This window comes from Schistocerca nitens, chromosome 2 (assembly GCF_023898315.1).
Source record: "Schistocerca nitens isolate TAMUIC-IGC-003100 chromosome 2, iqSchNite1.1, whole genome shotgun sequence".
Classification (NCBI taxonomy): Eukaryota; Metazoa; Arthropoda; class Insecta; order Orthoptera; family Acrididae; genus Schistocerca; species Schistocerca nitens.
Genome location: NC_064615.1, coordinates 912,691,019 through 912,703,267, shown reverse-complemented (window position 1 = coordinate 912,703,267; position 12,249 = coordinate 912,691,019). Strand labels below are relative to the sequence as shown.

General features: G+C 42.5%; 1 protein-coding gene across 1 annotated transcript; it reads left to right on the top strand.

Moving 5' to 3' along the window:
* The first annotated feature begins 576 nt into the window (after positions 1-576).
* On the top strand, positions 577-1,263 carry LOC126235445 (gustatory and pheromone receptor 32a-like). Its single transcript, XM_049944168.1, has one exon. The coding sequence runs from the start codon at positions 577-579 to the stop codon at positions 1,261-1,263; it is 687 nt and encodes a 228-aa protein (XP_049800125.1).
* Positions 1,264-12,249: the final 10,986 nt, after the last annotated feature.

The window sequence follows — 12,249 nt, the reverse complement described above, 5'->3', positions numbered from 1 at the left end:
ACATACGTTTGTGTTCTGGTGACCAAGACCCACACTGCCCTACTCGATAATTCTGTCTTTTTCAGAAACGTGGTTGTTACTGACGATTCGCCTCCATACCACGCTTTTGTAGCTATGTTGATCTACAAACTATGGCAAGTGTTCGGCTTGGCACCATCAGATGTGATTCCACAATGTAGCAGAATGGAAAACAAAAAGTGGCACTGGAGGAAACTTTTCAGTCCTTCCAATATTTGGCTGTCATATGCGATTTTCATAGATGTGTTAAGTTTGTTAAACTATGGCCCATCCCACTATTATGCATCATTTCTGAGTAAACTCGTTTACAAAACGATGTCGCTGGTTGGAGCAAGTAAAATAATATGTGCTCTTACAATGAACAGTAAAGAAGGAACGAAAAATTTCAGTTCATTCTTTGCTTCGTTAAATCATGTAGCCGTGTGCCTACACAGTGACACAGGCAACAAAACAAAGGGATTGACAGTAATACTGTACATATTCCTTTGCATCACATGTACAATGTTGATCGTATTTTTGCACTATCATGTCGGTGCTCCGAGCGACTTCATCAGCGTAATGACAGGTATGCAGTATGTATATCATATAATGCTCGACCCATTCGTGACGCTGCAGTTCGTTGTGCTAGCGTTGAAACTGTGGACTGGATTCAAAGTACTGAACAGACGCATTCTTCAGACAGTAGCACCAAAAACCGACTCGTGTGTGGTGAGTATACTGCTGGGTCCTTCAGGGTCGACACCTGGCGCATCAAGCAATTTCCACGAGCTGCAAAGGGCACATCTTTTATTACATCGGGCCGCGGAAGTTCTACAGGATCACTTCGGAATGACGGTAGCCCTGGACCTCACTTATAGCATTTCTGGGATGATCTGCAGTTCGTACGAGATAGTCACAGCTATCAGCCGCGAGAAAAAACCGGTCGGCATTCTGGACGAAGGGCAGACGCGCGTGTCGCTGGTGTGGATGGTGCTGCACGTGTGGAAGCTGTCGGCCATGACGCTGAGCTGCTCGGCGGTTTCCACAGAGGCGGCGGCCACGCGGCTGCTGGTGCAGAGGGCGGTCGCCCTCCACAGCACGCCGGGTCCCCAGCTGGGGGCGCTGCTGCGTGTGGTCACACTCAGTCCACAGCTGCGCTTCACCGCCGCCGGGTTCGTCACCGTCGACCGCAGCTTGCTGGTGTCCGCCCTGGCTGCGGCACTCACGTACCTGGTCCTACTGACTCAGTTCAGTGGGAACTACTAAACACTACCACTTTTTGTGAATGTACTGCTAATAACCCCACCAGATAAAATATTAGTCACCCTTCCAAAGAGTACAGTGGTCGGTTTGGAACACTGTAGGCACAGTAAGATGGGTCGATTTGGGATAGAGAGGAGTTATTGTGTTTGGAAGTGCTCATGACCATATTATAAGCGAAGTGACCAGTTTGTTACTGTATGAATACAGACTGTCCAGTGTGTCTACAGGGTGTTACAAAAAGGTACGGCCAAACTTTCAGGAAACGTTCCTTACACACAAATAAAGAAAAGATGTTATGTGAACATTTTAGTTTCGTCACTATGTACTGTACTTCGTCGATTCACCGCCAGTTGGCCCAATTGAAGGAAGGTAATGTTGACTTCGGTGCTTGTGTTGACATGCGACTCATTGCTCTACAGTACTAGCATCAAGCACATCAGTACGTAGCATCAACAGGTTAGTGTTCATCACGAACGTGGTTTTGCAGTCAGTGCAATGTTTACAAATGCTGAGTTGCCAGATGCCCATTTGATGTATGGATTAGCACTGGGCAATAGCTGTGGCGCGGTACGTTTGTATCAAGGCAGATTTCCAGAACGAAGGTGTCCCGACAGGAAGACGTTCGAAGCAATTGATCGGCGTCTTAGGGAGCACGGAACATTCCAGCCTATGACTCGCGGCTGGGGAAGACCTAGAACGACGAGGACACCTGCAATGGGCGAGGCAATTCTTCGTGCAGTTGACGATAAGCCTAATGTCAGCGTCAGAGAAGTTGCTGCTGTACAACGTAACGTTGACCATGTCACTGTATGGAGAGCGCTACGGGAGAACCAGTTGTTTCCGTACCATGTACAGCGTGTGCAGGCACTATCAGCAGCTGATTGGCCTCCACGGGCACACTTCTGCGAATGGTTCATCCAACAATGTGTCAATCCTCATTTCAGTGCAAATGTTGTCTTTACGGATGAGGCTTCATCCCAACGTGATCAAACTGTAAATTTTCACAATCAACGTGTGTGGGCTGACGAGAATCCGCGCGCAATTGTGCAATCACGTCATCAACACAGATTTTCTGTGAACGTTTGGGCACGCATTGTTGGTGATGTCTTGATTGGGCCCCATGTTGTTCCACCTACGCTCAATGGAGCACGTTATCATGATTTCATACGGGATACTCTACCTGTGATGCTAGAACATGTGCCTTTACAAGTACGACACAACATGTGGTTCATGCACGATGGAGCTCCTGCACATTTCAGTCGAAGTGTTCGTACGCTTCTCAACAACAGATTCGGTGACCGATGGATTGGTAGAGGCGGACCAATTCCATGGCCTCCACGCTCTCCTGACCTCAACCCTCTTGACTTTCATTTATGGGGGCATTTGAAAGCTCTTGTCTACGCAACTCCGGTACCAAATGTAGAGACTCTTCGTGCTCGTATTGTGGACGGCTGTGATACAATACGCCATTTTCCAGGGCTGCATCAGCGCATCAGGGATTCCATGCGACGGAGGGTGGATGCATGTATCCTCGCTAACGGAGGACATTTTGAACATTTCCTGTAACAAAGTGTTTGAAGCCACACTGGTACGTTCTGTTGCTGTGTGTTTCCATTCCATGATTAATGTGATTTGAAGAGAAGTAATAAAATGAGCTCTAACATGGAAAGTAAGCGTTTCCGGACACATGTCCACATAACATATTTTCTTTCTTTGTGTGTGAGAAATGTTTCCTGAAAGTTTGGCCGTACCTGTTTGTAACACTCTGTATAAGGAATATTTTACCATTTACAGCCATGTGGCAATGTGCAAGAACACACCCTAACTAACAGGGACCAGAGATACATTTCATGCCTGGTAAATGGCAATCAGCTTCAAACTGCCAGGAATCGCTGCTGTCAGTGAAATGACGTCATTTCAACTACTTGCCGCCTGTACAATATAAAAACAGCTGCATGCAGTGGAATTTTTGAGTCGAGTAACTCGCAAAAGGCCATTGCTTGCAGTGGCACATAGAGCAGCATGTCTTAAATTGGTCAAACAACACAGAAATTGGGCAGTATCTAACTGGAGGCATTTGATGTGATCTGGTGAGTTGCGATTTTGCCTCTTTAGAAACGATACGAGGCGCTGAATGTACTGACGGCCCACTGAGGTACTAGACCTTCACTCCCTCGTGTGCGTAATTCTGACTAGGAGCGTTTCCGTGATTTTTAGGAGGTTTTGTTCAGGGACTTGGGCCTACTCATTCAGGTTACTTCAAACATGAATCAGAATTTTTATTTCAGCGTACTCAATGACCAGGCGGTGCTCCTTCTTGTACATCATCATCATAGATATGCTGTGGATAATACCATCTTCGCCGACAGGAGTGGCCATGCGGTTCTAGGCGCTGCAGTCTGGAACCGAGCGACCGATACGGTCACAGGTTCGAATCCTGCCTCGGGCATGGATGTGTGACATGTCCTTAGGTTAGTTAGGTTTAATTAGTTCTAAGTTCTAGGCGACTGATGGCCTCAGAAGTTAAGTCGCATAGTGCTCAGAGCCATTTAATACCATCTTCCAAGATGACAACAGCCTTGTTTACAGGGCTGGTTTTCTGAACACTCAGGCACTGTATCATACTTTGAATGGCCACCTAAATCATTCGATTTTAATTTAAAAGAAAATACTTCAGACTACTTGCAACGTGAAGTTACAGGTAGCAGTCAACATCCCCAAAATCTGTTACCTCTATTGGCTGTAATCTTCAATAGGTGGCTTCAGCTGGACATTCTCTATCTGAATAAATTCTTCGACTCCATGAATCCTAAACTGAGGGCACTCTTAAGGCTTGAGGCAGTGTTATGCAGTACTAGTGCACAAATAGTGGGGGGTGACAAATTTTTGTTGAGAGTGCTTAAGCTGTGCTTTGGCTCTAAGGTATACATGCACACATTTCACAAAACAAGTGTGTAATGGTTTCCCAAGAACCTTTCTTCTATGAGTGCTCTTCTGAACTTGCATCAGGACAAATGTGTAGTTTCAATTGCATTGTGCAACGTGTTTCAGCAATATTAACCCCATATTCGCACATGTTACAGGTAGGCATAATGGACTTGTGAGGTACTTGTTTACTTGCACATCACTTATCATATAAGCTTTCACTCACTCGTCACTTTCATCATATCTTTTTAGATAACTTAACTGTACCAGAAGCGGTAACAATCTCGATTACATTTAGGCATCATTCCATATTTCATTTTATGCGTTTGCTTCTCTAACATTAAGAACCATGGGAAGTCTTTGGAAAAGTCACCAAGACTTGATAAGATTGCAATCGAACATGCTGTGGTGCAAATATGTGGAACCCTTTCGGCAAATCGCTTATCACTCTTTGCTGCCATAAGAAATTTCCAAGTAGCGAAAAAGTGATAAATCAACTTTTTATTATTCTCCACCTTCTCCCTCTAACTTGCCAGATTTTTATGGGGCAACCTGTTCCTGCTTTCTCTGTGCCCCCCCCCCCCCCACCTTTCTCTCTAAAGGATTGTATTGCTAGAATTTACTTTGCAATTCTTGTGCCCCACATTTGAAAAATGGTATCTTTCTATTTGATTTTGTTCTAAAGGCGTCAGCGTCAAGAGCAGCACAAGTTGGTATTGTGGGAGTAGTATTTTTTGTGAATAGAAAGGCGGACAAAGAGTGTGTTACTGTGAAAAGTTAAGTGACAGGGTTACATTCATCAGAATCGACGCCATACCAGCACTGACAACTATAGTTTGGGTACGCATACTGTACTTACAAGCAAAAGATAAAGAGGTACAGCGAGTATATAACGTCCATCAAAGGGTAACTTAGTATGTCAAATGTTAAATTCAGTTTTGAAAGCTTCTGTGCTTTCAGTGAATCTATATTTGGACATGACAACTCATGCATTCGCAGTTACTTACGAATATCAAAGTTTACACTTTAATATTATCTGTAACTGACTGCTCATGTAAGCTGATTATAGCATCTTCTAATTCAATTTTCAGTTCTTTATATGTTATTAATGGTACCAGTGGATTTAATTGCAGTTTTGTTTTACTTTATAGTGTAGAAACAGAAGCATAAATGAAATCGCTAATGTCTGTTTTGTTAATACTCTGAAACTACTAACTGATGTCAGAATGAACTGTCACTAAGTAATCAACTAATTGACAAAAGTTTTATTTCCCATGGAAATAGATTTCGTTCCTACAGCATAAGATACACACATGAGAAACGGATTATATCTCACTGGTCTTCTTGATGGCGACTTGTAAGGAACTAAAACACATACCAGACTACTTCGCTCACGAGATACTCATCAGTAACGAAACATTTAAATGCGTGTTATTACTTTATAGTAACTAAAACACAAATAAAAAGACAGTTATGGTCAATTTAAGAATCTTTGAAATCTCTAATTTATTCGAAAATGAACTGTCACTATGTAATTAAGAACCTTTTTACTTCCCACAAAATAAATTTCGTTCCTATTGCACAACTGAGATAGAAACATCGGAAATGGATTATACCTCTCTGACTTATTTGTAGGTGGTAACCAAAACAGACAGCAGAATATACTTGTTTCATTAAATACAAAATGCATTTTGAATATGTCAAATCAAGTAGCATTTTGAATGTGTCAAATCAAGTAACTTTTCTTCGTATTTGTTCTCAGGAAACTTGAGATGAATGTGGAATGGGGCGATAATATTATGTTGACAGTAGAAATCTTATATTTTTGTTTCATTAAATGCAGACTGTAGACCTTTGTGGGTATTCACTAATTTTTGTTTTGCCAGAAAATGTTCATAATGTGTGTAGACATCACATAGAATGTGAATGGCTGCATGTATTTTTTTAGTTGTCTCGCATCACACACTCATGAAACACATGGCATGAAACGTCTGTATTAAAAAGATCTATTAATCTATTGGCTTAAATGTCTGCAATGAAAAGTAGAATAAAATTACTTAGAGCAGTTTCATTTGTGTATTTTCTTCTCCCAGAGATTGGAATGGCTAAATTTTCCTTAGATATACAGAGTGGACCAGAACTGCACTTACAGACTTCATCAGAGGCTGTTCAGGGACACTTTCTGAGTGTTTTGGTACAAGGGATCCATGGTCTTTGGTGGCTTGTTGCAGTATAATAATGTAATCATGAGGTATTCAGATTGTTACAATTGATGTCTTTGATTCTGTGCAAATACAAGCACAACAGGCAAAACGCTGTAAGATGCAATCACTGTAACATACAACACAAAATATAGGATAATGCAATGACCGTCAGATGCAGAAGTACCGTGACACGCTTGTGGTCGCTGCTGGAGCAGCTCAGCAAAGCATTGTTGTGCCACTCCTCCATTGCATTCACTGAAACCGTATGTGAGGTGTGTATCAGCTTACTCTTCATCGGTAAACCTATCCATAGCAGAGTGCATGCAGAACAACATTGCCAGTAGATGTGCAATCAGCAGGGCATGCATTGGGAGAGCAGTAGCAATGGGGGTTGCGGGCAGGTGCTATAGGGGAAATGCCGAGCACTGGAAGGGATGTGCTCTTCTAAACTGATGTCTACGCTCATATTTTTGTAAATATTAGCTGCAGCACTCCACGTCCACATTTGCATGGTGACCATTCAAAAAAACCTACTGTCACCTCTGCTTTCCTTAATGTCTAAAAAGAATTCCGCTGAAAATGCAACAAAAGGTGCTATTTAGTTTCACCCGGTTTGTTAAATATACGTAACTTTCAGAGAATCGTAATGGATGGAGAATTCTGATTAAAATCTACATTTATCTTACTGTCGTTATCAATTTGCTTCTTTTGCCAAAACACTGTGGAGTTTACACAATGTGACCCCACTAATACGTGCAGACGCAACTGTGAGAAAATTCTAAAAGTATGGTTAATTAAGTTTGTGAAGAGAGGAATTGAGGAAAAGTAAGGAGAACAGCTCATCAAAAAGCACATTCTCGCTACAAAAATAAATGTGTAATGTCTTCACTTATGTTGTTACAAAACCCACTCCATTTCTCATTTCACCAGATACCGAGTCCCCTTAAAAAAATTCTTTCATCGAAAAGGCCCGTAGTTAACAGAATAACACGGCAGATGATGTATTTTGGCATAATAACTATGTGGCAAAATACTCTCCTCCTTTTGTGCTATCATTCGCCAAAATTTCATTTCCATAGCTCAAACTGTTTATGAAATGCAAGGAATGTTGTGGATATTGTGCGATTGCAAACGAGTGTCGTACAGCAGATCGATTTTCTCAAGATTGGTGACAGATAGTGACCTCCACGCGAGTCTGAAAAAGAATTCAATATGTTAACTACACTTCATATGCAGCAACATATTATGTAATATGCACCAAACGCAAAATCATGGCGACCTCTAATTTTCAAGTTTCAAACTTTCTAGGAGTTTTCGTAGTGTCCTGCTTCAATGCAACTATCATAATAAGTATGACCATTAACGAAATGATGGGCATGTCATCGTGAAGTGAAGCAAAAATGATTTGTTTTAACAAATAGTTTTTGAAAACTCGCTTAAGAAAGATTGCAGGGCATGCGCCTCGATTCTGTCATCACAAGGCATCACTGACCGGCCGAAAGCAGGCAAGCAATGTTGGCCTCCCCTACCGAACAAACAGATGAACTCTACCAGTATTTTGGACGAAAAGCCGGCCGGTGTGGCCATGCGGTTCTGGGCGCTTCAGTCTGGAATCGCGTGACCGCTACGGTCGCAGGTTCGAATCCTGCCTCGGGCATGGATGTGTGTGATGTCCTTAGGTTAGTTAGGTTTAAGTAGTTCTAAGTTCTAGGGGACTGATGACCACAGAAGTTAAGTCCCATGATGCTCAGAGCCATTTCAACCATTTTTTTGGACGAAAACTGGTCATTGTGCATCGGCCAGGGTACTTTACAAGGACTCTACTGTTGTGCATCACTATTAACGCACAATTAACACTGCTGGAAAACAAAACCCTAGAGAAAACCATACAGCACTGCCTGCAAACTTGAGGGCAACAATTGGACGATAGCATTACTGTTGTCAAGAGCAGATACTGTGAGGAAATGGAAACAAGACACACAGCGCACAATGTTGTGCACTATTCTCCGCACAGTGTGGATACAAAATTAACTACGGCAAGGAACAAAACGAACTGCAATAACTCTGAAACGATCTACCGGAGACTTTGGGTCGCTTATTACAATCTGCTCTACTCCATGCGAAAACAAACAGCTCAGTACAGTGGAAAAGTGTAACACTGTTTAATAACGATTTTTATTGTTTCAGTTATATAGTGTTGCACGACATTATGATTTCAGTGAAACCAAGAAGAAAAAAATAGAAACCTAAAATATTAAAGAAAAAAAATTAGTTCTCATTCTGTGTATGTCTGATATTGTGTCTTCAGAGAATGAACTACCTGCAGTTAAAAATGTGATATTGATACATGCATATCTGTTAATAGTCACAATGTTATTTTTAATGTAATTTTGTGTTTTCAATTTATTATAAATTTGCTACAATTTTGTTGAACGGAATGGACAGCGTCTTTAAAGGAGGATATAAGAGTAACATCAACAAGAGTAAAACCAGGTGATGCTGAGTGAATTAGATTAGGAAATGGGACACTTAAAGTAGTAAATGAGTTTTGCTATTTTGGAAACAAAATAACTGACGACTGTCGAAGTAGGGATGATATAAAGTGTAGACTGGCTATCGCAAGGAAAGCGTTTTTGAGGAAGAGAAATTTGTTAACATCGAGTATAGATTTCAGAGTCAGGAAGCATTTTCTGAAAGTATGGAATGTAGCCATGTGAGGAAGTGAAAGATGGACGATAAATACTTTAGACAAGAAAAGAATAGAAGCTTTCGAAATGTGGTGCTACAGAAGAATGCTGAAGAATAAATGGGTAGGGCACTTAACTAATGAGAAGCTACTGAATTGGGGAGAAGAGTAGTAGTAGTAGTAGTAGTAGTAGTAGTAGTAGCTTTATTCATCCATAGACCTCTTTTTACAAGGATATCTACATCTACATCTACATCTACACGACTACTCTGCAATCCACATTTAAGTGCTTGGCAGAGGGTTCGTCGAACCACAATCATACTATCTCTCTACCATTCCACTCCCGAAGAGCGCGCGGGAAAAACGAACACCTAAACCTTTCTGTTCGAGCTCTGATTTCTCTTATTTTATTTTGATGATCATTCCTACCTATGTAGGTTGGGCTCAACAAAATATTTTCGCATTCGGAAGAGAAAGTTGGTGACTGAAATTTCGTAAGTAGATCTCGCCGCGACGAAAAACGTCTTTGCTTTAATGACTTCCACTCCAATTCGCGTATCATATCTGCCACACTCTCTCCCCTACTACGTGATAATACAAAACGAGCTGCCCTTTTTTGCACCCTTTCGATGTCCTCCGTCAGTCCCACCTGGTAAGGATCCCACACCGCGCAGCAATATTCTAACAGAGGGCGAACGAGTGTAGTGTAAGCTGTCTCTTTAGCGGACCTGTTGCATCTTCTAAGTGTCCTGCCTATGAAACGCAACCTTTGGCTCGCCTTCCCCACAGTACCTCACACTTTTCGTTATTTAGCGTCAACTGCTACCTGCCACACCATACAGCAATCTTTTCTAAATCGCTCTGCAACTGATACCGGTCTTCGGATGCCCTTACTATAAATTACAGCATCATCTGCGAACAACCTAAGAGGACTGCTCAGAGCGTCACCCAGGTCATTTATATAGATCCGGAACAGCAGAGGTCCCAGGACGCTTCCCTGGGGAACACCTGATATCACTTCAGTTTTACTCGATGATTTGCCGTCTATTACTACGAACTGCGACCTTCCTGACAGGAAATCACGAATCCAGTCGCACAACTGAGACGATACCCCATAGGCCCGCAGCTTGATTAGAAGTTGCTTGTGAGGAATGGTGTCAAAAGCTCTCCGGAAATCTAGAAATACGGAATCAACTTGAGATCCCCTGTCGATAACGGCCATTACTTCGTGCGAATAAAGAGCTAGCTGCGTTGCACAAGAACGATGTTTTCTGAAACCATGCTGATTACGTATCAATAGGTCGTTCCCTTCGAGGTGATTCATAATGTTTGAATACAGTATACGCTCCAAAACCCTACTGCAAACCGACGTCAATGATATAGGTCTGTAGTTAGATGGATTACTCCTACTACCCTTCTTAAACACTGGTGCGACCTGCGCAATTTTCCAATCTGTAGGTACAGATCTATCGGTGAGCGAGCGGTTGTATATGAGTGCTAAGTAGGGAGCTAGTGTATCAGCGTAATCTGACCGGAACCTAACCGGTATACAATCTGGACCTGAAGACTTGCCCGTATCAAGCGATTTGAGTTGCTTCGCAACCCCTAAGGTATCTACTTCTAAGAAACTCATGCTAGCAGCTGTTCGTGTTTCAAATTCTGGAATATTCCATTCATCTTCCCTGGTGAAGGAATTTCGCAAAACTGCGTTCAATAACTCCGCTTTAGCGGCACAGTCGTCGGTAACAGTACCATCGGCACTGCGCAGCGAAGGTATTGACTGCGTCTTGCCGCTTGTGTACTTCACATACGACCAGAATTTCGTCGGATTTTCTACCAAATTTCGAGACAATGTTTCGTTGTGGAACCTATTAAAGGCATCTCGTATTGAAGTCCGTGCCAAATTTCGCGCGTCTGTAAATTTTAGCCAATCTTCGGGATTTAGCGTTCTTCTGAACTTCGTATGCTTTTTCCGTTGCCTCTGCAACAGCGTTCGGACCTGTTTTGTGTACCATGGGGGATCAGTTCCATCTCTTACCAATTTATGAGGTATGAATCTCTCAATTGCTCTTGCTACTATATCTTTGAATTTGAGCCACATCTCGTCTACATTTGCATAGTCAGTTCGGAAGGAATGGAGATTGTCTCTTAGGAAGGCTTCTAGTGACACTTTATCCGCTTTTTTAAATAAAATTATTTTGCGTTTGTTTCTGGTGGATTTGGAAGAAACGGTATTGAGCCTAGCTACAACGACCTTGTGATCACTAATCCCTGTATCAGTCATGATGCTCTCTATCAGCTCTGGATTGTTTGTGGCTAAGAGGTCAAGTGTGTTTTCGCAACCATTTACAATTCGCGTGGGTTCGTGGACTAACTGCTCGAAATAATTTTCGGAGAAAACATTTAGGACAATCTCAGAAGATGTTTTCTGCCTACCACCGGTTTTGAACAAGTATTTTTGCCAACATATCGAGGGAAGGTTGAAGTCCCCACCAACTATAACCGTATGAGTGGGGTATTTATTTGTTACGAGACTCAAATTTTATCTGAACTGTTCAACTATATCATCGGAGTCTAGGGGTCGGTAGAAGGAGCCAATTATTGACTTAGTTCGGCTGTTAAGTATAACCTCCACCCATACCAATTCGCACGGAGTATCTACTTCGACTTCACTACAAGATAAACCACTACTGACAGACACAAACACTCCATCACCAATTCTGCCTAATCTATCTTTCCTGAACACCGTCTGAGACTTCGTAAAAATTTCTGCAGAACTTATTTCAGGCTTTAGCCAGCTTTCTGTACCTATAACGATTTCAGCTTCCGTGCTTTCTATTAGCGCTTGAAGCTCAGGGACTTTCCCAGCACAACTACAACAATTTACAACTACAATTCCGACTGTTCCTTGATTCAAGCACGTCCTGTATTTGCCATGCACCCTTTGAGATTGCAGCCCACCCCGTACTTTCCCGAGACCTTCTAACCTAAAAAACCGCCCAGTCCACGCCACACAGCCTCCGCTACCCGTGTAGCCGCCAGCTGAGTGTAGTGAACTCCTGACCTATTCAGCGGAACCCGAAACCCCACCACCCTATGGCGCAAGTCAAGGAACCTGCAGCCAACACGGTCGCAAAACCGTCTGAGCCTCTGATTCAGACCCTCCACCCGGCT

Bases quoted from the DNA above. Each gene is read 5' to 3' on its own strand.
- LOC126235445 (XM_049944168.1), top strand. From the start codon at position 577: ATGACAGGTATGCAGTATGTATATCATATAATGCTCGACCCATTCGTG.